This window comes from Emys orbicularis, chromosome 2, assembly GCF_028017835.1.
Source record: "Emys orbicularis isolate rEmyOrb1 chromosome 2, rEmyOrb1.hap1, whole genome shotgun sequence".
NCBI lineage: Eukaryota > Metazoa > Chordata > Testudines > Emydidae > Emys > Emys orbicularis.
Window position 1 is genome coordinate 168,062,817 of NC_088684.1, and position 25,108 is coordinate 168,087,924.

General features: G+C 39.4%; 1 protein-coding gene across 2 annotated transcripts in view; it reads right to left on the minus strand.

The window, feature by feature from the left end:
* Positions 1-25,108, minus strand: part of SLC12A7 (solute carrier family 12 member 7) — a 372,763-nt gene that overhangs the window by 110,021 nt on the left and 237,634 nt on the right. For both annotated transcript variants that reach the window (XM_065400169.1, XM_065400170.1), the window contains 7 exons: positions 23,418-23,585; positions 20,917-21,015; positions 20,155-20,212; positions 17,647-17,821; positions 13,906-14,024; positions 6,659-6,757; positions 2,078-2,197 (listed from right to left, as the gene is read on the minus strand). In XM_065400169.1, the coding sequence (XP_065256241.1) occupies positions 2,078-2,197; positions 6,659-6,757; positions 13,906-14,024; positions 17,647-17,821; positions 20,155-20,212; positions 20,917-21,015; positions 23,418-23,585 (838 nt within the window). The remainder of the gene's footprint in view (positions 1-2,077; positions 2,198-6,658; positions 6,758-13,905; positions 14,025-17,646; positions 17,822-20,154; positions 20,213-20,916; positions 21,016-23,417; positions 23,586-25,108) is intronic.

Sequence of the window (25,108 nt, forward strand, 5' to 3'; positions counted from 1 at the left end):
ATGTAACTGCTTCTGTGTGTTACATTGTGTAAGGCTTGGGGTCTTAGACTGTAATATCCTGGCCTGTGCTCCAGCTCCGTTCCATTACTCTAGGCCACCCTCTCCATATATCAAGGGAAAGAGACAACATGGCTGGAGTACAACAATCTCTGGCAATCACTCACTGTGGAATGGCTCTTTCTGAGCCACTGCAGTCAGGTACAGTTTAGATTCTAAAGTAACTCTGGAAGTTTAGGGTATTGTTTCCCATCCCCCACCTCTCCCACTTAGCTGCAACAAATGGAACTCTGGAGCAGACGTGGATTGGCCTTTGATCATTCATTGGCCTATGTAGCACGTTGCACACATTTGACTTTTTATCACAGGCGCCAACTTTTTTCTGCGCCAGTGGGTGCTCGTGCCCCCGGCCCCGCCCCTGCACGACTCCAGCCCTGCCCCAAAGTCCCTGCCCTAACTCCGCCCCTCTCTTCCCCTATTGGACCCCTACCCAAGGAATCTAATACTGATAGTATATATATCTAAATCTTCAAAACATTTAATCATCTTATTATAGCAATCCCTCTGAATCTGTTTATTGATCATAAATGAGATTCTTGTTTTGTTTTTTTAAAAGGAAAATTTCAACACAAAACTTTTGTTAAAATAGAGTTAAGGTTGAGAGTGCATATATATAATTTAGGGTAAAAAATTACAGGGATCTTATCATTATTCCTGAAACAAGCTTTATAAATCCAGTTAAGATTTAATTTAAAAGAAAACCAAACATGTTAAGGGATGGAAATGCTCAGTTAAGGAACCTAAGTTAACAAAATGATAGCTTTGCCTTGCACATTTACCAAGATGAAACAAAAATATGAAAAAAATCATATGGGTCTTTAATAGTCAGTTTATCTGACACCACAAATACCAAAATTCATCATCATAGTTATATGGTTATTTCAAGGAGTTACTACAATTTAGATCTGGCAAAACTATTTGAGGTCATTTTTGGAGTGCTTTACGTTTATTCACAAGGACCTTGAGAAACTGGAGAACTGGTCTGAAATCCTCAAAGTGAAATTCAATAAAGACAAGTGGAAAGTACTACATTTAGAAAGGAAAAATCAAATGCACTAATACAAAATGGGGAATAACTAGCTAGGCAGTAGTAGTGTTGAAAAGGATCTGGGCATTATAGGGATCACAAATTGAATATGAGTCAACAATATAATGCAACTGCCAAAAAAGCTAATACCATTCTGAGGTATATTAACAGTAATGTTGTATGTAAGACACGGGAGGTAACTGTCCTGCTCCACTCAGCAATGGTAAGGCCTTGCCCGGCCAGAGTATTATGTCCAGCTCTGAGTGACACACTTTAAGAAATATGTGGACAAATTGGGGAGAGTCCATAGGAGAGCAACAAAAATAATAAAAGGTTTAGAAAACTGACATATGAGGAAAAGTTTAAAAAAACAGGGCATGTTTAGTCTCGAAAGAAGAAGACTAAGAGGGGACCTGATAACAGTCGTCAAATACGTTAAGGGCTGTTATAAAGAGGATGACAATCAATTGTTCCACCACGTCCCATGGTAGTTTCGCTATTTAATCACTCTCACTGTTAAAAACTTGTGCCTAATTAAAAATTTTGAATTTGTCTGTCTTCAAATTCAAGACATTGGCTCTTTTTTTGTCTTTAATACCTGGTGTTTTTTCTGCATAAGGGTACATATTCACCCCAATTAAGTCACTTCTTCATCTTTTTGATAAGTTAAAAATGAACTCAAGTCTGTCTCTGCAAGACATTTTCCCAGATATCAAATAATTTTCTGGCTATTCTGTGCATTATGTGTTTGTATAAACAGACACAGAGCATCTTGCAGAAAGGAGTGCCTTTTTCATACATACTCAAGTATGTCATTTTTCTTGAAATTTCCTGCAGAACAGGTGGAATTTTAGGGCTTCAAGACTATGTCACTTTTTAAAGCTTGCTACTTGACATTAACATTCAAGCATAACATTTCAAATTTTCCTGGTATTAATTTCCCAATAAAAAAAGAAATTAAATATAACAAAGGAATAAAATACATCATCTTACCCTCTATATTCTATGTACTTGTAAATACATCCTGCAATTAGCATGGCAATCAAAGCATAGTACCAAGAGCAAATGAACATCAAGGCAAAACATAAACTCATCCCCAGGAATGAAAGGGCCCTAAAAAGAAGCACATTTTTGAATTTATAACATGCCTGCAAATGTTCTACAAAGTCAATTCTTCCATTAAACTAAACTCCCAGAAAGACCTCCCTAACAAAAAAGGCTATTTCATAATTTAAATGCATTGTCAACAACTTTAATAATCGTTCTGAAAACCGAATACAATATTCAATATATGCCTGCAATGTTCAGTTTTGAATCTCTCTACTTGTGCCTACAACTCTTTTCAAGTTTTAAACAGGTCTTAACATTATTTAACATCTATAACTTTCAAGTCTATTTTAAACTTCAAAAATATTCTTCATTATTTATATTATTCTATATAAATCCATGTAAAAACAGCCAATATTAACAATATTCTTGTTAAATTCAGTCAATGAAGTATGATATATTTATCTACTGATATGGTGCCCTAAGTATGTCATGTGATAATAAAAACTGGTGTATGATAAGTATCCGTTGTGGTTAGAGTCTAAGAAATCTTCTAAATATAAAGGTTAAAAAAAGACAGATTGGGATTTAAAATGGTAAAAAAAATGTCAAGGTTGAAAAACAGAAAAAGGTAGAAGTTTAAAAAATAAAATATAAGCAGACAAAAGTTTTAAAAAGAACAAATATACAAATAAGAATTGGTCATTAAATAAACATGTAGTTGTTTTTGTTTTTTGTTTAAATCAAACCACGCAGAAATAGGATGAGGTTTATAAACAAAAGATTATATGATGAGTACTAGCAATGACAGATTTGGGCTCTATCCTATATTCCTTTATTAAAAATTCTTACACCCTCTTTTTGAAGAGCTCTTATACTTGCAGCAAATCTTTGAAGTTTGGCAAGTGGATTGTCCTGGAGTCAACAAGATGCCTTTTGTTGGCTTCAAGAAAATCTGTTTAGATTTGGCCAAGTTACAAGGTGTCAAAAATTCCAATTTCCTATCTGTTTTTCACAAGGCACAGCCTGTTTTTGGTTTGTTGCCAAACATCACCAAAATTCCATTAAAACTCTAAGCCACCATCTCAGGGCATTTCACTTCAGCAGTTTGCACAAAGAGCTGAGACTCCAGGCAGGACATAGATAAAAAAAATATTCTTTTTTTCCTCCCAATTAAAATACCCTTTGGCCTAAGGGAAAATGCACAATGCTTGAACCAAGGGAAAATCCTGGAATCATATTCCCATTGACTTCAATGGGACCAAAATTTCACCCTTAGTTGTAGATTCAATACTACAACTTGGTGTTAACAGTTCTGTGAACTTCACAAGTTATTACTGAACAAGGCATCACAGTTCACACAAGTTGGGAATCCAGATCTCAAATAGGGCAGATCCAAGCCGGAGCCACTTATCAATGCTATCTCTTAGAAAGTTTGCCAAATATATGTCCTTGGCTATGGTTTCTGTAAAAGCAGGCTACTTCAGCATATGTAACGCTCTTTCAATATGTTACCTGTCCTCTTCCAGTGGTTGGTCAAGAGAGGATAACAGCCTTTTCATGCTTCCAGCTAAAGTCCTTTAGCTCAAGCGATAGTGCTGCAGTACTAAGATTTAGTAGTTGATTGATGGTTTTTGGGCTAGAAGGGCGAGGGGGAAGGTACACAGTGTCATATAATCTGTTTACATTTTATAAAAAATGAGGAGTTTGGCTCTATTAGTTTGCAGCAAGGCTTTTTTTTCAGTTATAATGTCATGTTTGCTTTTACTTTTCAAATGAAAGAGAAGATGTGTAATAGTGCCACTGGGGACAGTGGGATGACCCTGCCACATGACAGGGTAATCCTGATCCATATCAGATGATTGGGAACAGGAAATAAAAAAAAAAAAAATAGTCTCTTCGCAGCACTCCTGCGTGTCACATTAACAGTAATTGAATAATTAACTTGCCTAACTCTTTCCATATATAAAAGATTCTTATCTTTTTCACAGAAGCTCTAACTTCTTCATTGCTTTCACGGGTTGCTACTAATTGTGTGTTCCTCATTTTTTTTTTTTTTTTTTTTTGGAGTGCCCAACTTGAGACACCTTGGACCTGATTTTTCAGAAGCGGTGAGCACTCATGATTGCAACTATAGTCAATGGAAATTGTAGATACACAATAACACTGATAGTAACAGAGTGTGGTCTGGAAGAAAGTGCACAGAGTTGGGAGTCAATAAGCCTCCTGTTCTAATCCTGGTTCTGTCACTGATTCAGGTGTGGCCATGGGCAAATAATTTTGCCTGTCTCAATTTCCTCATCTATAAAATGCAAACTTAATTCTGACATTTCCTAACTTTTGAGAACTTGGCTTTGCAACCTTAACATTTTTATCATAGTTTTCTGTATGTAATTTCCTAGGTTTTAAAAAAAGAAAACGGGGGGGGAAATTCCATCATGTGGAATAATATTGACACTGACATGAGCCTGCAGCACAGTTGGAACCTTAACATCTACAAACCTCTGCCCCTTGAGCTAATGAAGTAACTAACAGCAGTAGTATGCTGTCATCCTCTTTGTTGACCAGTACTAGAAGGGGTTCAAGCACACACATTGTCAGTGAGTTTCACAGATATTCGCTGGGAATCTGCATACTACTTCAGAATCCCACACAATGTTAGTATAAAATTTGAGTAATAAAAAGTTCAAATTCTTTAATTGGCACTTTCAAAAGATAATAAAATGCTAAATAAAAGAGAACCAATGTCAGAAAATAACTTAACGAGCGCTAATCTTTGCATGTAACTGAAAAGGGTAGCACAGTATACATTCCAGATTCAGTCTGGGTGTATGTTTTGGAGCACAAATGTATGCCGCTTCTTGAAGGTTATAAAAGAATAAAAAGAAAAACATTTAGATCTGGTAGCTGAATCCAAGCACCCATTCATTTTCAAAAGTATGTGCACTACAATTACCACCAATGTAATGACTACTTGGGTAACTGCACATGCACAACAGATCACTGGCTCATGCAAATACCAAATTGGGGTACATATTTGAAACAACTGCATGAACAAATTCGATTCAAAATTGAACACAATGTTTAAAATCAGACTTCTAATTTACTTAAAGTTTAGTGAATCAATGAGAATGAGTTTAAAGTCAATTCTATTGTTCTGGAGTTATAAATAGAACATTAATATAATTATATGAGATTTTTATATGATGCTGTAATTGAAGACCAAGTGCTTTCAGCTGCAACTGAAACTGATTGGAGCTGTGCTTTGAACATTAAATAATGTAAAAATACTAAGTACTTTGAAAAATCAGACCATAAACTTCTCAAATTGGGCACTCAAAATTAGTGGACACTTTTGAAAACTTTGGCCTTAAACTCTCTGTGCTTCAGTTTCTCATGTGCAAAACAGGGATAAATAATACCATCTAAATTTAGTAATGTTTATGAAACACTTGGATACTATAGAGAGAGCTCCACAGAAACTCCAAGGAGGAAATAAATAATTTTGTATTTATCTTTTGAGGGTTTGGATAGTGTGCATTAAACAGGGCCTGGGGTCACACACTGAATGATAAAGATAAAAATAAATATTGAATTAACTACTCATTCACTGCATGAGGCAGGGGTCCAGTTAGTGCTTGAGTTGTGCCAAAACACTCTGGAATGCTGTTCTGGCACTTTTTTGAACAGCCAGAACAGTGTTCCAGTACTTCTTGAAACTATGCAGCAAACATAACTACCTAGTCAAGAAGAGAAATCATGTAATGAAACTTGCATCTGAAGAAGTGAGGTTCTTACCCACGAAAGCTTATGCTCCCAATACTTCTGTTAGTCTTAAAGGTGCCACAGGACCCTCTGTTGCTTTTTACAGATTCAGACTAACACGGCTACCCCTCTGATATGTAATGAAAGTGTGTGCAAATAGATTAATGCATCCATTTTAAGTCCAAAATAAATATTATTTATATGGCAAAATCATGTGCTCCGGTAACTGCTTTTTTTTTAGGACTAGAGCAATGGGTCCTATAGAAATGTAATTATGTATGTAAGTGTGTAATTAAAGATTGTATGATAATAGATACACTAAGGGGGCTGAATTAAGGCTGCATAGAGGTTATGTTCATAGACTCATAGACTTAAAGGTCAGAAGGGACCATAGTAATCGTCTAGTCTGACCTCCTGCACATTGCAGGCCACAGAACCTCACCCACTCCTGAAATAGACCCCTATGTGGCTTTAACTACAGCTATCATTATGTGTGTTCTTGTTCATAACTATTTCTGTCTTGCTTCCCATCTGCATCAAACTTAGAACTAACTGAAATGAACAGGGGAAAATATTTTTCCAAACCCTCTCCTCTACTGTTGTTTTTCCTCTTGTGTTAATGTTGTGAATCTATAAATTGTTGAAAACAGTTTTGCTACTGAAAATGTCCAATGAATGCAAAACAAACAACAAATACAAACCAAAATTAGCCATTAGATTTGGCTCTTCTAAATAAGAAGTGTACATAAAAAGATTTCCTACCAATGGTAGTACTTGAAACGAGGTCTCCAGTTTGGAGTGCATAAAAGAGTCTGCACTGCACAGGCCAAGTTCACAAACATATAGCACATTAGGAAAAACCTGCAGAGAAAGACAAATCTTTCAGATGGAAAATGAACTCTATAGTCTCACATACAAAATCTATTAAAGATAGTAGGGATAAATAAATATATTTACAGAAAGTTCAGATTAGTATAAGAACATAGAAATTACTAAACCAGATCAGATCAGTGATTCATCTAATATACTATCCAGTCTCTGATAGTGGTCAGTACCAGATGTTTCAGAAGAAGATGCAAGAAACACTTCAGTAGATAATCAAAGAATGATCTATCAACGTGGAAAGCTTCTTCCTATCTCCAATCAGTTAGAAATTCACTTATACAGTAACTCCTCACTTAACATTGTAGCTATGTTCCTGAAAAATGCGACTTTAAGTGAAAGGATGTTAAGCGAATCCAATTTCCCCATAAGAATTAATGTAAATTGGGGGGGGGGGGTAGGTTCCAGGGCAGCTTCCCCTACTCCGCAAGCACCAGAGGCGGGGGTTCAACCTTCAGGCCGCCCACTCCAATCCTTCCCCCAAGCCCCCACCTTTGACCCACCTCTTCTCCCCCCCAACTCCTCCCCCTTTACTTTGCTCGCTGCGTCCTGGCTCCTCCCCCTCCCTCCCCTCCCTTCTAAACGCCGCAAGCCAGCTGATTGCCGCCTAGGGGAGGGAGGGGGGAGGCGGGCCGAGTCCTCGCTCCTCCCCCCCTCCCTTCTGTCTGGGGCAATCAGCTGGCTTGCCGCATTCGGGAGGCAGGGGAGGGAGGGGGGAGGCGCGCCGAGTCCTCGCTCCTTCCCCCTCCCTCCTGCTTCCAAAACGCCGTAAGCCAGCTGATTGCCCTGGGCAAGAGGGAGGCGGGAGGAGCGAGGACTCGGCGCACCTCCACTCCCTCCCCTGCCTCCTGCCGGCGGCAATCAGCTGGCTTGCAGAGTTTTGGAGGCAGGAGGGGGGGGAGGAGCGAGGACTCGGTGCACAGGCTCCCACTTGCTCCTCTGCCTCCCGAACGTGGCAAACCAGCTGATTGCCCTGGGCAGGAGGGAGGGGGGAGGAGCAAGGACTCGGTGCGCCTCCCCCCTCCCTCCCCTGCCTCCCGAACACCGCAAGCCAGCTGATTGCCGCTGGCAGGAGGCAGGAGGGAGGGGGAGCCTGCGCGCCGAATCCTCGCTCCTCCCGCCTCCCTCCTGCCCGGGGCAATCAGCTGGCTTGCCGCGTTCGGGAGGCAGGGGAAGGAGGGGGAGCCTGCATGCCAAGTCCTCGCTCCTCCCCACTCCCTCCTGCCTCCAAACGCCGCAAGCCAGCTGACTGCCGCGGGCAGGAGGTGGGGGGGAGGAGGGGGAAGGCGCTGATCCACAGAGTGTGCCGGCGGCCGGGAGGCGCTGGGGGGCAGGGGGCCATAGGGAGGCTGCCAGCTGTGGAGAAAGCAGGCCGCCAAACAACGTAAGTGTGGAGCATTGCACAACTTTAAATGAGTATGCTCCCTAATTGATTAGCAACGTAACAACGAAACAACGTTAAGCGGGACGACTTTAAGTGAGGAGTTACTGTACCTTGAAACTTGAAACAGGGTTTATATCCCTCATAAAACTTTTATCAAAAATCTTTGCTATTGTAACTTAAGGCATCTTTTTGTTATTCATATAAAATGCTAATCCTTTTTAAAGTTTTACTAATCTCTTTGTAGCATGTTATACTGTAGTGACTAAGTTCCACAAGGCAAGAGACAGTTTTGTATGCAATAGCTATGATCATTGCTATATTGTAAGGTTTAGTCTAGCTTACTGTATATGTAAAAACACCCCACATTTTATTACATTTTATTCGAAGGTACTGAAGTTACCTGTAAAACAGGAAAGTAATTTGACATTAGCAATATTTTAAAATGCAAAAGTATGGAAAACAGCTGCTTATTGCAATACTGTGGGTGAATTACTAGAGAAACTAACCTGATTGAAAGAAATATGAAAGAGGTTTTCAGGATGAATTATTGAGTTAAACATACATTACATCACTATCTTCTAAGCCTATGATTTATTGTTTGAAGAGCTCTGTGTAGCTCAAAAGCTTGTATCTTTCACCAACAGAAGTTGGTCTAAAAAAAGATATTACCTCACTCACCTTGCCTCTCTAATGTCCGGGGACTAGCACAGCTACAATGCTAGAAAGATACATTATACCCTGTCAGGCGCTCAGATACCACAATAATTAGGGCCATATAAGCACAATAGATGGATTGATAGCTCTTTTTACCATTTCCAATTGTCAGCATCATTTCTGAAGTGTTTACACCAGTACTGAAGACAGTGTACCAGTAAGGTCTCACTTATACCATATATAAAGGTAATACCACCTCCCTGCATCTACACCATGTTTCCTTACTTACATATCCAAGAAACAAAGAATACAGGCCGATGGGGGACTCTATCCTGAGAAGCAGTGACTCTGAAAAAGATTTGGGGATTGTGGTGGATAATCAGCTGAACTTGAGCTCCCAGTGTGATACTGTGGTCAAAAAGGGCTAATGTAGGCCAAATACCTAATGGGGAGAAATTGTCTCGAGTAAATTGTACTCCATTTTTTTATTTTGCTTTCTACTCCATTTTGCTAGCTTTGAATTAGTAAGAAGAAATTGTTCTGAGTTTATTCTTTGCTGATTGTGTTAATGATTGTTCTTAGAAGGACAGAAGTTTTATGGCTGTAATTATTGCCTTATTTACTGTTTGGTGTGTGAATGAAGAATGTATGGCATACTGATTACACTGCTCTACAGCCAAAATGCTTCTGAAATAAATGTAGTCAAACTTTACTAATTCTGGGTCACTGAGAATGAAAATTATGCTTAAAATTGTTGATTGGCTCTAGTTTTCAAGATATGCTATTGGGTCAGTATATACGACCCTTGACTTGGGAATGGCGGAGGATAAGTGAGTTATAAAGGGAAGGGATCTCAATTTAAACCAGAAATGACTAAAATACATCTTTGACTGGATCTATGAATAAATCTATGACTGGGTTTGGACAGTACTTGCTTTTTAGGCAAAACAATGAATGATGCAATCTGAAGCTGGTATTGCGTCATACATTATAGGAATTGCATCATGTTATTCCTAGAAGTCATGGATGATGCAATCATAACGAAGCTTACATCACTCTGCTGAACAAATTGCCCTATATCAGCTCTAGAAATCATACAGTGTCGTGCTCTCTTATTTGTCAGTGTTTGATTTTGCAAAGGGACACATTTCTGTTTAGCCAAAGTGATCAGAGATGCCTCGTACTTGTGTGAACAGTGCAGATAACTTCTGCTATGTTTGTGGTGAAGTGACTTTTGCATCACAAAAGCGCAGTATAACCACTATGGTTAAGAAAGCCTATCACCTTTATTTTGGCTGCAAAATTGGAGATCAGGACAAGAGGTGGGCCCCACACATATGCTGCAACACTTGTGCAACAAATCTTCACCAGTGGTTGAACAGGAAAAGGAAATCTATGCCTTTTGCAGTACCAATGATTTGGAGAGAGCCAACAGATCATACCAGCAATTGTTACTTCTGCATGGTGCCTCCAGTTGGGAAAGGTGTGTCAAAGAAGAAAAAGTGGACTGTGCATTATCCAAACATTCCATCAGCTATACGCCCAGTACCCCACGGAGAAGGACTGCCGGTTCCTGATGCACCAGAATCATTCTCACTTGAGTCAGAAGAGGAAGAGGATGAAACTTCTGGTCCTGAACCATCAATGTCACAGGACCCACATTTTCTCCCATCCTCCTCCTCTGAACCACACCTCATAACACAAGGTGAACTGAATGACCTTGTCAGGGATTTGGAACTACCCAAGAGTAAGGCAGAGCTGTTGGGCTCCAGACTACAGCAGTGGAATCTCCTGGCAGGTGATGTTAGGGTTTCCATGTTCCGTGACCGTCAAAAGGATCTTGTCCCATTCTTCTTCATGGAAGGTGATCTTGTAGCCTGCAACAACATCGATGGTGTGATGGCAGCCCTCAACATCGTTCACGATCCAGATGAGTGGAGACTGTTCATTGATTCATCGAAGACGAGTCTTAAAGCTGTTTTACTGCATAATGGCAATGTTTTGCCATCAATTCCAGTTGGTCATGCAGTCCATAGGAAGGAAACCTATGACAACATGAAACAACTTTTGAGGTGCATAAACTATGACCAACATCAGTGGCAGCTTTGTGGCGATTTGAAGGTTGTTGCTCTCTTGCTTGGTCTGCAGACTGGATACACAAAGTACTGCTGTTTTCTCTGCGAATGGGATAGTCGTGCAAGAGATTCCCACTACATCAAGAAAGATTGGCCACTCCAACAGTCATTGGAGCCTGGGAGGAAAAGTGTTCAGCATCCACCACTTGTTGAATCAAGGAAGATTTTGTTACCACCCTTACACATCCAGCTGGGTCTGATGAAGAACTTTGTCAAGGCTATTGACAAAACACAAGCAGCTTTCAAGTACCTCCGTGGAAAATTTCCAAGGTTAAGTGAAGCTAAGATAAAGGAAGGTGTCTTTGTTGGTCCTCAGATTCGTGAACTTCTTCGAGATGATGCATTTGACCATGCACTGCGTGTCAAGGAAAAGACGGCATGGAAAGCCTTCCAGTTAGTGGCAATAAATTTTCTCGGAAACAACAAGGCAGACAACTACAGGTTGTTGGTGGAAAACCTCCTCAAGGCATACAAAAGCCTTGGTTGCAACATGTCACTAAAGATACATTTTTTGCACTCTCATCTAGATTTTTTTTCCCACCGAACTGCGGAGCAGTGAGCGACGAGCACGGCGAGCGATTTCACAAGGACATTGCAACAATGGAGAAACGCTATCAGGGCAAATGGAGCCCATCAATGCTTGCAGACTATTGCTGGACAGTGACAAGAGATGCTCCATTTAATGAATACAAGAGACAAGCCAAGAAGCGCTGAGTAGACACTGAATAGGACTAAACTATGTACAGAATAGTTTTTTGCCTTTTGTTTCATAATAAATTTTATTTATATAACCCTTTTGCTGATTTTTAAAGTGTTACATAAACAGGACAGGTGAAATATTATCATGTAAAGCAACCATAAACACATGAAAAGACCTAAGTTTACAATTTATGATTAAAACTCTACTATCTACACAATATCCATAGACATAAAATGTAAAAACGTAAATATCTTAGAAACAGTAGCCAGTTGTTTTAATTGTCATATTTGAATTCAGCACATCAAAATACATAATAAATAGCACATTTTAACTCTGAAGCAGACGACTTCTCAAAAATTGTAGACCAGTGTTAACTGAGAAGAGACAGCTGGGCCGGATAATCAACAGGGGAGTGGAGGAGTCAACAGGCACCAACTTAATTATCAGAATTACCCAGATGGCAGATTGACAACCCTAAAGTAAAAGGCATACACCCCAGGGTCAAGATAAGGAGTTGAGCCGGAGAGACGAGATAAGAAACAGCTGCGGATCCTCCCAGTAACAACTCAAAATAATGCTGATTAAGAACAACCTTGAATACCTCATGATTAACAACTCTGGTGTGACACAACAAGGGCCATAGGCTTGTATGGAACTTATTACTATAAAAGAAGGGTAAATTGCCATGGGCCTTTGGGTTCATTCTGCATCAACATCGGAGCTTCGAACACGTTCGACAGAGACCCAGCTCCCCTCCCTCGTGTGCATTTTCAGCTGGCCACTGGAACTGACCAAGCAACACTTAGGACTGATAACTAAAAGATCCAGCTGCAGAACCTTTTGGGGGAGGGGTGTGTGCTTATCCCCTTTAAAAAGATTCCATGTGCTTCTTATAAGCATAACACTAATGCTATCCTGGGATGCATAAACAGGAGAATCTCGAGCAGCAATAGAGAGGTTAATATTATTTCTGCATTTGGCATGTGACCACTGGCTGGAATATTGTGTCCAGTTCTGGTGTCCACAATTCAAGACAGATGTTGGTAAATTAGAGAGGGTTCAGACAAGAGCCAGGAGAATGATTAAAGGATTAGAAAACATGCCTTTAAGTGATAGTCTCAAGGAGTTCAATCCACTTAGCTTAGCAAAGAGATGGTTGAGAGTTAACTTGATTACAGTTTATAAGTGCCTACATTATATGGGGAACAAACATTTAATAATGGGCTCTTCAATCTAGCCGAGAAAAGTATAGCATGATCAAATGGCTGGAAGTTGAAGCTAGAAAAATTTAGACTAGAAATAAGGTGTACACTTTTGACAGTGAGAGTAACAATTGGAACAATTCATCAAGGGTCATGGTACATTCTCTATGACTGACAATTTTTAAATCTAGATTGAATGTTTATCTAAAAGATATGTGCTAGGAATTATTTTGGGACAGTTCTATGGTCTGTGCTTTGCAGGAGATCAGACTGGATGATCACAATGATCCCTTATGGCCTAGCAGTCTATGAAAGTATATTGCATTTACTCACTTAGCTGTATCACACAGGGTTATCCACCATAACCTTTAAGTCTTTTTCAGTCACTGCTTGTCAAAACAGTCTTCCATTCTATAAATGTTACCTACATTCTTGGTTCCCAGATGCATGATCTTGTATTTAGATGTACTAAAATACATTTTGTTCAAGTGAGCCCACCTAGCCAATTTGACCCACCCTGCTCTGTAGAACTGACCTGTCCCCAGCATTATTTACCATTTCACCTATTTTCTGGCATCTGCAAACATTACCCTTAATGATTTTATATTTTCTTCCAGATCACTAGTAAAGATATTCAATAGCATTGGGACAAGAACAGATCCCTATGGGACCTCGCTAGAAATTCCCCCACTAGGTGATAACTCCCTAATCAGAATTAGTTTGTGAAATTTCTCATTTAGCTAGATTTCAGTCCATTTAATATGGTCTGTGTTGATTTCAGATAGTGCTAATTTTTTAATGAGAATGTCTGAAGTACTAAGTCAAATAACGTATAGAAGTCTATTTCAGTTAAGCATTGATTTAATTTAGCATTAGCCTAAGGCTTTTATCATATTTTGTCAGTCTAGATTCTCTTCAGGTTAACTGAGTTTTACTAACAATATGATCTGAAAAGTATTTCAAAGACAAGAAAAAGTCTTGATAACTAAGTTAATTTCAACAATATAATAAGCTTTTAAAAAAATAATGTCAAGTTTCACATGCATACTTACATTGAAAGAATTGGTGCTACGCTATCCAGCGAAGCTATGAGAATTCCTATCTCACAAATAAAAGCAGTGAGAAGTAATGCCCAGGTTGGTTCACCATTTGCTTTTCCATGACCAAATACCTAATTCAATTAAAATTTTCAGTAAAATAAGTAAATCTGTTCAATATATAGTTCTCAAAATATACTAAAGGGAAACCAACTTTAACAAAACCCATCAAATTTAAACTGGTTAAAGCCATTTTTAAAGTTATTTGAAATCCACATACATAAGCAGATTCTCTTATATATTAAAAAAGCAAATTTACATGAGTTAAGACTTGACATAGGAAAACTATTTTTTTTTTATAATACAAAATTAAAATTTTAGGGATGGGGAAGAGAAACAACATGACATTTCTAATCACAAGCCTGATTCTTGATACTGCATTAAAGAAAGAAAAGAAGAAACAAAGGAAAGAACATGGGAACCTACAGAGAAGCCTACCATAAATCAGTAGAAGGAGCCCAGTTGCTGAGACATGGGATATGAGAGAGCTCATGGCCAGATCCACTCAGGTAATTTTATTCATAAAGTTGTAGGGGGTAGCAGGGACAAAGTCTTCTCTCAAGGTTCCAAAGAATACACACAGCAGTATATGTTCCCTCCTCTTCTCTCCACACAACCATAAGGATTGAAACCCCAGTATTCCCTCCACCTGTTCTCTTTCTAAACATCCAGTTTCTCCTCACTCTCATTCTCCATACCACACCCTTCCCTCCCTTTTCCCTATAGAGACCCTTCAATCTTCCCTCTCTTTCCTTCAAACTCTCATTCTCTTTCTAAACCCTAATTTTCCTCAAACATCTCTCGCCATATTTCAAATGTCTCATGTTCCCTGGCACCGTTGCATGACTATAAATTCTTCATGCTCTCTTCCCTCTCCCTCCGAACACTTCATCATCTCTAAACATCCCTCCCTCTCCCTTGAAACCCATCTCAATCTACAAATTCTCTAATCCTCCTGCAGACAACTCTAGTGCCCCTTACTCTCTCTCCTTCCAAAACATCCATAATTCTCTTCTTCATTTGTCTCCTCTTTCCTCAAGCCCATTCTCTCCTCCTGTGAAACCTCTGCAGTCATCTCACCCTTTGTTCCCTCATTGCCAAATATCCCCTTTCTATTTACTCCTCGAAACTGACATTTCTCTCTTGCCCCACATCTGTCTCTTTGATTCACCTCTCACCTCTCCCCACCCTTAGAGTTTCCCTGTCCTGGCCCCTATTCTCTCTGCATCCCCAATATTCAGCTCCTCCCACCAAGTCCCTCCTTCCTTAGTACCCTTCCCCTCACCCACAAGTTCCCCACGCCTCTCTCCAACTCCCTTCTCTTCATACAACTTCTTCCCAGCCCCAGGCCCCTCCTCAGATTCCCCTAATTGGGCCTGTCCCACTCTAGTTCCCAAAGATTGTCCCCCACTGCCTCCCATTACCACCACCATCACACACTAGATGGTGCCTCTCTAAATCTCACACCAGCTCCTATCCCCTTGGACATGTTACCTAACGTGGGGAATTAGGAGGAGCTGCTGGTTGGCCCTGTCTCTGCTCAGATCCCTGCCTGCCAACAGGGGCTGTTGCCAAGTCTCACGAGAAAAAAAGCAGCACTACCTTTCAGAACAAGCCCAACCCATTCTATCCTTAAGAGATAGAAACCAAAATAATCAAGTATCTATCCACTGTTGAATATTTTTCTATGCCTCCTAACGTTAGTCATTTTCCAGTCCTGTCCAAAAGAGTGAGAATTTGTCAAAATAAAAGGAAATGACTGAGTTAACATTTTTGCTTCTGTTGCAACCGTGTTTTCATTTTTATTTTAATTTGCAGCTTTTTTATAGTTTTTAATATTTACTTTGGCTGGACTAAGTTCATCATTCCTGCCTCTATCTTGTGCCGGTATAGGGTTATTTGCTCATTCCACTGTAGTCAGTGACTAAAAGCTTGCATAGTGACTTATCCATAATTTTAAACTCTACAATGCATACTGAATGTCGCATGTAAGGAGGGAAATGGGATCACGGCTTAATTTTTAATGCAAGAGGTGCTGGAGAACCCTAGCACAATTTAAGCAATGGCTGGACTGCTGGAGAATGGCAGCTGCTGGCCTTATGCCCAGCTCTGAAGGCAGTCCCGCTGCCAACAGCAGCGCAGAAGTAAGGTTGGCATGGTATAATGCATTGCCACCCTTACTTCTGCATTGCTGCTGGCAGCAACGGTGCTGCCTTCAGAGCTGGGTGTCTGGCCAGCAGCCGCCACTCTCTGTTCTTCCTTTAGCAGGCACCCACAGAGTGTTGTAACAGCTGTCACTTCTAGGTAGGCTTTTTCAGTTAATTCCAGGTATAGTGCCTTACAAAAGTCTTTGCATTGTCTTTCTGGACAATAACAGGAGTACTTGTGGCACCTTAGAGACTAACAAATTTATTAGAGCATAAGCTTTCGTGGGCTACAACATCCGAAGAAGTGGGTTGTAGCCCACGAAAGCTTATGCTCTAATAAATTTGTTAGTCTCTAAGGTGCCACAAGTACTCCTGTTATTTTTGCGGATACAGACTAACACGGCTGCTACTCTGAAACCTTTCTGGACAATGGCATTTTTTGTCCTTTGCTTTTATCTGTAAATGTAGGCACAAAGATGCATCCAGCAAGAGACCAAGCATATGCAGTACCTTAATAACTTCAGTTAGACCCCCTTCATCAATGGGAAGGTTACAGTTTTTGCAAGCTGTTCAAGATGGTCTTGCTTTTCATGCATCTCCCAATTTTGCCCAGGCACTAGAATACTTTGGAGACTGTATACTCTACACTTGCCAAACTATCCAATTCAGAGAAAAGTTACATAATCTTCATCTCAGTCACAACCAGGCCTTGAAGTTCAGAGTTAATGACAGAACAGCATGGAAATAGCTGTTATACCTGTCTTAATTTACATAATTTGCAGAATGAGTAAGAACTTAAATTGTTGCTCTCAACTTTTTCTATAAGTGACTCCAAAACAGTATCATGTAGTTCCATGTCCAGATCAAATTTACTCTATTTACAAATAAAAAGTGCCTGAACTCCAAACCTAGCCTGGAATCTGAAAGTTAAGTTGCTAATTATTTTCTGGCTTGTGCATTTCCACTCGTAAAAAATTCTGTGGGCCCAATTCTGCCTCAGTTTCATAGTGCACAATTTGATTGTTTGAAGAATAAAGACAATAAAACAGCACAGAGATACATAAGGGTAGAGTGTGGTCTGCAAATGCAACTTGATTTACTTTTTTCTTTTTAATGCAATTAAAATATAGATTCAGCTCAAGGTATATCTATACTGGAATCCAAGGTGTGACTGCAGGTCAGGTAAACATACCTCCATTAGCTTTACCTGTGCTAGCATTGCTAAAAATAGCAGTGTAGTTGAGGTGACATGGGGTTCAGTGCAGGCTCTACAAGCCCATCCATAACCCTGAGTACCAACTTGCATTGCTGAAGCCTGCACCACCATATCTACACTGCTGTTTTTAGCAATGCTCGCACAAGTAAAGCTAGCTTGGGTAGGTCTAGCCTAGCTGCAATTATACCTTGGATTGCAGTATAGACATCCCATCACACTTTCATGGCTCTGCAGTGGTAACAGGAATAAAAAGAATTGAAAGTATATTTAAGTCAACAATATAAATGCAATTTAAATGTAAATGCATTTAAAATACTGAAAAAAGTAGCTCACTTGAAGAAATGGTATTATGCCATCTCTTGCAATAGCCTGCAACAGCCGGGGTGCACCAGTAAGACTCTGTAGACCAGCACCACATGTAGAGAAGAATGAACCAATTACAATTACCCATGGAGAAGGCCATGCCAATGTACCAATCACTAGGTTTCCATTAACTGCTTCTCCAAACCTTGGGGAAAAGATCAAATAAATTAACGAGAAAGAGCAGTGAATGCTAAAGTGATAATTCTTCTATTATAGCTCAATATACACATTTCTAATTCTTTTTTAGCACTTAATAAATGATACTCTACAAAATAATCAGGTTGTGTTTGGGTTTATCCAACCGATTTATCCTCTTTCTTATACTATTAAGGAATGGAGCAGTTAAATTTTACAACACAACTGTGATTTAATAATTCTTAATACTACATGTGTCTTTACAAGACATAACTTCCATATTATCTGGGCACACTACATTGTTTATGCCAGTAGTATTTACTCATATGCTCTGTACCCATTGTGGTATTGAACTAATTACCATGTAATGAGAATAACAGCCATGATACTAGAAGCCAGATTTTCAAAAGCCTTTGCTGTTGAAAACCCTGTCGTGCAGAGATATACAGAGACACAAATAGAGGATTCATATAAATATTGTTTTCAAAATAAATGGTTGATCATATATAGTGCATGCGTATCAAAAGATGTATGAGAAGAGTCAGTGGGTGAGGTAGTGTCATAACCTGCTGATAGATGTGAACTGCCTAGTTTTAACATTGTTTAGAGATGCTTAAGACACTTGGGCATGTGCAAGGAGACAGCCTGTAAGCTGTCCTCTACTCACAGCTGTTGGATTAGCTGTTCCGGTTAAAGAAAAATAGCAAATGGGAGAGGGTTATTGACGTGGGAGGGAGTGCTAAGGAAAAAGTGGTAATGCTATGATGGTTTTCTCTGAGGTATAGGCAGAGGGAGTAAAGACAGAAAACCCACGGGGGTGGCAACTAGAATTAGCCAGTCAACTACATACATATGCCTTTAGCCTGGCATGCTGCCTGAGTCAATGCAATTTTTGAAAGATGTCTATCAGGAGAATGCGCAAAAGAAATCAGCACTAGGAGCCAGGTGCTTTCATAACATAGTAACTGATGCCCAAGCTAGTTCCAATGGTTTCTTGAGATAATTGATTCTGTCTTGCCTATGAATCCATGCATGAGTCCAGAGGGGGTTCAGTTAAGGTGAGAGAGCTTAGGGGAGTCTTAAGAAATGTGAGATGTCATCCAGCAAAGTCAAGGCAGTTTTTTAAAAAGTGGCATGCATTAATTTATTTTTAAAAAAATTTGCAGGTCACTTTTAATGTTTGAAGATTATTAGTAAAAATTTACTTTGTAAAAATGCATTGTATCTAGCCTATTATTTTTCATTTGTTTTCAGGCTTGCCAGAGCAGTTGGCAGAGAAAAGAAAAAGGTAGAGCTAACACTAACCCAGTTCCACCTTATTTCTTCTCAGGCCCACAAGGGCCAGGAACAACAGAGACAGAGCAAGAAGCCTGATGCATTGAAGTCAATTTTCAAAATCTTTGAATTGTGCATGCTCAGACCTTGGATACACTTGTCAGTACTCATTTTGAAGCTACATATGCACACGCAGCTTTGAAAACAAGTCACCTACTGGATCTGCAGAAAAAGGGACACCACATGGTGCCAGTGCATACATACAACTGAGTCCCTAAAAATTCTCTGCTACATGCCCAGGGACCGCAGCAAAGTTCTGCCCAAGATCCATGAGAGGCTGCCATGGGAGGCAAGCCACCCCAGTAAATTGAACTCTAGAGGCCATTCCACAAACTTAAGGGACAGTGGTAGGAAGTAGCCCAGGATAGTGGCTTTAGACTCCCTTCTCTGAGTGCCCCTGTTCAGGAGTCAACTCACACAGTGTTGGAGGACTGGGAGGGCCTGGTTCCCCCTACCCCCATTGCCTGAAGGATTGAGACACCTTGACCAGGGAAACAAAGGACTGGAAGTCAGATGCAAAACACTAGGCCGCCTGGCCCTCCAAGCAATCTGTTACAACTCTATAAAGGTACTAATTATAATCTAATTTCAGCAAGAAGGGAACTGGCAGCCAGTGCACAGCACAGAACACAGGTGCAGTATAACATGCCCTACTCAAAAGGTGAGCTTCTGTGTTCTGCACTAGCTAATACACCTTTGTGATTTTCAGGTGGATCTCCAGGTAGGGTATTCAGAAACATAAGCATTCATAATTAAGGCTAAGTGTGTACTTAGCATATTTTCATTCTTTTTTCTTCTTCAACTTTGACTTGTCTGTTTTTATTAAAAGAATAGTATGAAATTAAGACATTTAGCAATGTTAACTGTCACATAAACACACACCATCTAAATTACTGGTAAATTTCTAAAATAAAACCTATTCAAACATATTTTCATTCCAATAATCAATATTTATGAGCATACATAAAACATGTACACTTTATAAAGATGGAAATTAAACATACATACTTATCTCTTAATATCACACCTTCTATACATGCACCAAACAATACAATGCAGGATAGATCTATTACTGAGAATGAAGGAAGATAAAAACAGATTATACTGTAGTGTAATTTGGAGAAGAATTAAACCCCTCATTACCTAAGAATCTAAAAAAAATCTCAGAACATTACTTTTTTTGGTCTTCTTCCAGCTTTCTCACAAAAATAAGATTAATCAAGGGTTAGCTAACTTTTGCCGATATTTCTTTATCATGTGCTGTATTTATTCTATACTTTACCCCAATGTAGTACTGAAAATAACCAACTTCATATATTATATCATTTAAAATATTTTCTCATATTTTAAGTAACTTCAAGTGATCCAAAATTCGGCATTTCATAAAAGAAGACTCTGGGAGTCCTAATTTTGTAATGCTGTATAGCATTAGTTTCTTTCCCTGGCAGCTCACACACTATCAAATTTTCAAATGCCCACACTGATCAGATCAAAATAAAGGTAATTTACTGGTTAGACCAGGGTGATTTCAGGATCCTGCATTATCCACCCCTAATAGCATCAATTTTCATTTGGAATTTGGGGAATCAATAGAAAATATTTAGAATTTCTTTCAGTTTAGGTTCTGTTTTGCTCCTGCTAAGTTTTAAACTCAGCAAACTTGTGACTTCCCAGTGAAACTTCAAAACAAAATCCTAAGGCCTGTACACTTCCACTTTAATAGCGTGCATTGGAAGAAAGAAAATAATTAAAACACATCACAAAGGATACAGATAAAGGATGTAGTTGAAATAGCCAAAATTGTTCCAGTAGGAATAGATTTCTGAGCATCCCTAAGATCTCCAGATCTGTTTGATCCTGCCATAATACCTAAAAAGAAGAATAAAACCTAATTTTATACCATAAAATCAATGAATAGTGATTACTTTATGAAAAAGAATTTAAATACAATATTTATGTTTAGCAACCATCCAAAATCTAATATAACTGAGGAAACATTTGGCATTCCATTATGTGGACTAGAGAATGTTTGTTCAGTTTAAACTTACTTTGCTTGAGAAATTTGAACTGTCACACAAATTGTATAGAAGGAATTTTCAGGGGGTTCAGAAAAAGTGTGATACAAACTATTCTTCTGAAGTTGCAACACAAATTAGGGATTACATAATAAAATGGAATCGTGGTTGGGGCAAGAAAACGGTTCAGAAGGTCTATGAGCTAACGGGACTTGAGCAGTTTTACACCTTGTACCTATATGCCCTAAAATCCTGGTTAATAGACTGAAAGCCCTGAGATGTGTTCACAGACAGTAAACTGGCTGAGGAATACACCTCTACCCTGATATAATGTGACCTGATATAACACGAATTCGGATATAACGTGGTAAAGCAGCACTCCGGGGGGGGGGGGGGGCGCTCCAGTGGATCAAAGCAAGTTCAATATAACGCGGTTTCACCTATAACGTGGTAAGATTTTTTGGCTCCCAAGGACAGCGTTATATCGGGGTAGAGGTGTACATAGACAGATGCCTTGGGCTGATAGGAAATATAAGAGGGATGAGGCAAGCAGAGTTACCCATCCAGGGGTGAGAACCTACTGCAGCTGGAGGGATACCATCCCAGAGGGATCTCAGAGGAGTGGGGAGAAGTGGCATCATCTCTGTCATACACTGGCTCATCTCCCCTGGAATTGCCCAGTCTGTACATTGGGGGTGGGGGAGGGGACTGCTTGCACTCCAAATGTAGAGACAGTTAACTTTGTTGTTCAGCCTCTGGAGGGGGAGAAATTACACAGCCAGCTCCAGCTCAACTGGGGTGTACAACATACATGGAGCTCGGCTGTTCTCAGTGGTGGCAGATGACAGAACAAGGAGCAATGGTCTCAAGTTGCAGTGGGGGAGGTCCTGGTTGGATATTAGGAAACACTATTTCACTAGGAGGGTGGTGAAGCACTGGAATGCTTTACCTAGGGAGGTGGTGGAATCTCCTTCCTTGGAGGTTTTTAAGGCCCGGCTTGACAAAGCCCTGGCTGGGATGATTTAGTTGGGAATTGGTCCTGCTTTGAGCAGGGGGTTGGACTAGATGACCTCCTGAGGTCCCTTCCAACCCTGATATTCTATGATTCTATGCTGCTGAGTTCACTCTTCGGGCACCAGTACATATTATTATTTATTATTTGTATTATCATAACACCTAGGAATCCTAAGTCACAGACCACAACCCATTGGGCTAGGTGCTGTATAAAGACAACAAAAAAACAAGTAGATATACCCTGCTCTACCTTATGGGTACAGAAACACCAGATCCCCAGTGGGGATGGAAGTTACTGGGCAGATATTCCAGGGATGGAGGAACACAGGCACTGCCCATATCCTAGACAAACCACATGAGGTGAAACCACACTAGAACCTGAGAGGCAGCTAGATGTGTATAAAATGCCAAGGGTAAAACCATTTTCCCTGCCTCTATCTGAAATCTCTGTAAAGACCCAAGAGAGTTTGGGGATGCTGGCAGTGGGAATCTTAGACAACATTCTTTTTGATATTTTACTGGGAAATATTTGAGGAAGTACCCCCTTCTGCTACCTGAGAAATCTCAGATGAGGACATAAACACTGATCACTCACAACAGTCAGACGATCCATCAAAATGCAAATGACTGAGTTAGGAATGGGGGCACGGGGAACCCTGCCCAATTCCCCTCAAGTTGTTTCAATCAAACTAGTTCCATATAAATCTATCAAGACCGGAAAGGTGGTGGTTGCGAGACTAGCTGCACTTTTGTGACAGTAAGCCTCTAGATGTCCTCACCTTTTTTCAGTTGAAAAGAGAACCTTGAAAATGTAACCTGATAAAAAGATGTCGGCCTAAGTTTGCAGATAACCTGAAACAGTAGCTCAGATGAGTAAACTGCCCCATTCATTTCAAGAGAGAAAAAATTATATTATCAAGATATACACAATCTTTGAGTTAGCAGTCATTTTGCTTAGGCCTTTAGCAACGCATGAAAGCCTGGGAAAAGACAATTGGTTTCATTTTGTTGAAGGGAACTCAGCTTTCAAAAAATTAGGAAATGCTGCTTTAAATGGTTTCTGCCACAGACGGTAGCCCACTGAAATAACAAGGTACACTGTGCCTCCCCTCTACTCTGACATTATAATTAAATGTAACTTAGCCATAATACCTATAAACCAAAATTGGGGAAATGAAGTGCCAACAATAAAATTACAATTAACAGCAGCAGTATCTTTTCATGCAAAACCATTGTATTTACCTGTCACAGATGGGAAATAAATCCCTACTAGCACTGTGAAGTAGGTCATAATGTCTGTAAAAACATATGGGAGTCCTCCAACTTTTGTCTCTTCTGTTCCAGTAACTGATGGGTGACCTTTTTTTTCAATAATTGATCCTTTGTCTGTATAGGCACTCCACAGGTTATCTGTAAGGAAATAAGTGAGAGCTGTACAAACACCTAATAAATGAGAGCTGTACAAACAAAAGTGACCTAAATATAAAATCAACCCTAGCTACATCACTCACAGTTGTGAAAAATTCCATGTCCTATGTGGTGTAATTAGGTCGAACTAACCTCCATTGTAGACACAGCTAGGTTGACAGAAGAATTCTTCCATCGACCTAGCTACTGCTTCTCGAAGAGATGGATTTACTACATCGACAGAAACCCCCCTTTTGTTGATGTGGGAAGAATCAACAATACACTACAGCAAAGTAGCTCTGTTTCTGTAGTGTAGACATGCTCCAGTTTTTTCTCCCATTTATTTTTATATAACAACTAAGCATACAACATTACCTGTAATTTAAACAAAGATCTACTCTTATGAATCAGGTGACCTCTCTGGGTATAAAACTCTTGACATTTCGGGAACATTTCTTAAAATACTAGGTACAAGGCAGTAGTAACCCCGGTATCTTCCATCAGCTTTTTTTTGACAGGTGGCAACTCCACATACTATGAGTGCCACCTAATTTCTGTGGCTGTTGCACATGAGCAGCCATTCGTCTGCTTTGAAAAATACTTGGGGATGATCAGTATCAAGGGCTATGCATGATATACATTCAGTGGAGTGCACTGCATTTTTCCTTCTCTCTGCATTTTTATTTTTATCTCTATCTATATATATAAAAATACATTTTCTTGGATAACTCTGAAAGGAGCAATTTTTGGAATACATTTCACAATGGATGTAGAACACCAATGTTTTATACATATATGAGTAATTCATGTAACAGTTTCTTGCAATATTTGCTTGAAGAAATAAAAATATTTTATTTTACAGTCACTAAAACTTTGCAGCTTTTTATTTAATTTGATTAGATTTGTATTCATTACATAAAAGCATGTTTTCCTATTTATGAGTTTTTACTATATTCTTCCTCAAAAAAAGGAGAAAAGCAGGAAGCCCTATTTTTATCTCTATCTAGAAAACAGTTTCAGTTATTTACTCTATAAAAATATGTTTTCCTATACTACACAAATAGGAAAATGCAAAGACTTTGATCTTTACATATCTTTCTAAATGACCAATCCGTGATTTATGGACATCCAATCCCAAAGATTATCTGATACTTGTAATATGGGAGTGGCTACCTGTCAGAAAAATACATGGTGATGGAAGGCCTCATGGCATAGAGCCAGAGTATAAAATGTTTTTTTGAAGTTAAGGAAAACAACCTTATGGACATAGTATGCTAACCTGAACCATTAGAAAATGATTATTTCAAAATGAAATTACATTAGACTGTACCAAAATAAAAGCTGCTTTAAACTTTTCTGAACATATTGTAAAATGTTACCAGAATAAATATAATTTTAAACATATGCATTCAGAAAACTAGCAGATATTCATATGATGTACTATAAAATACAAACAAAAAGTCTAACACATTTCTCACAAGAAAAATTTCAGCCACAAAGAAAACATTTTAAGGAACTTCTGAATG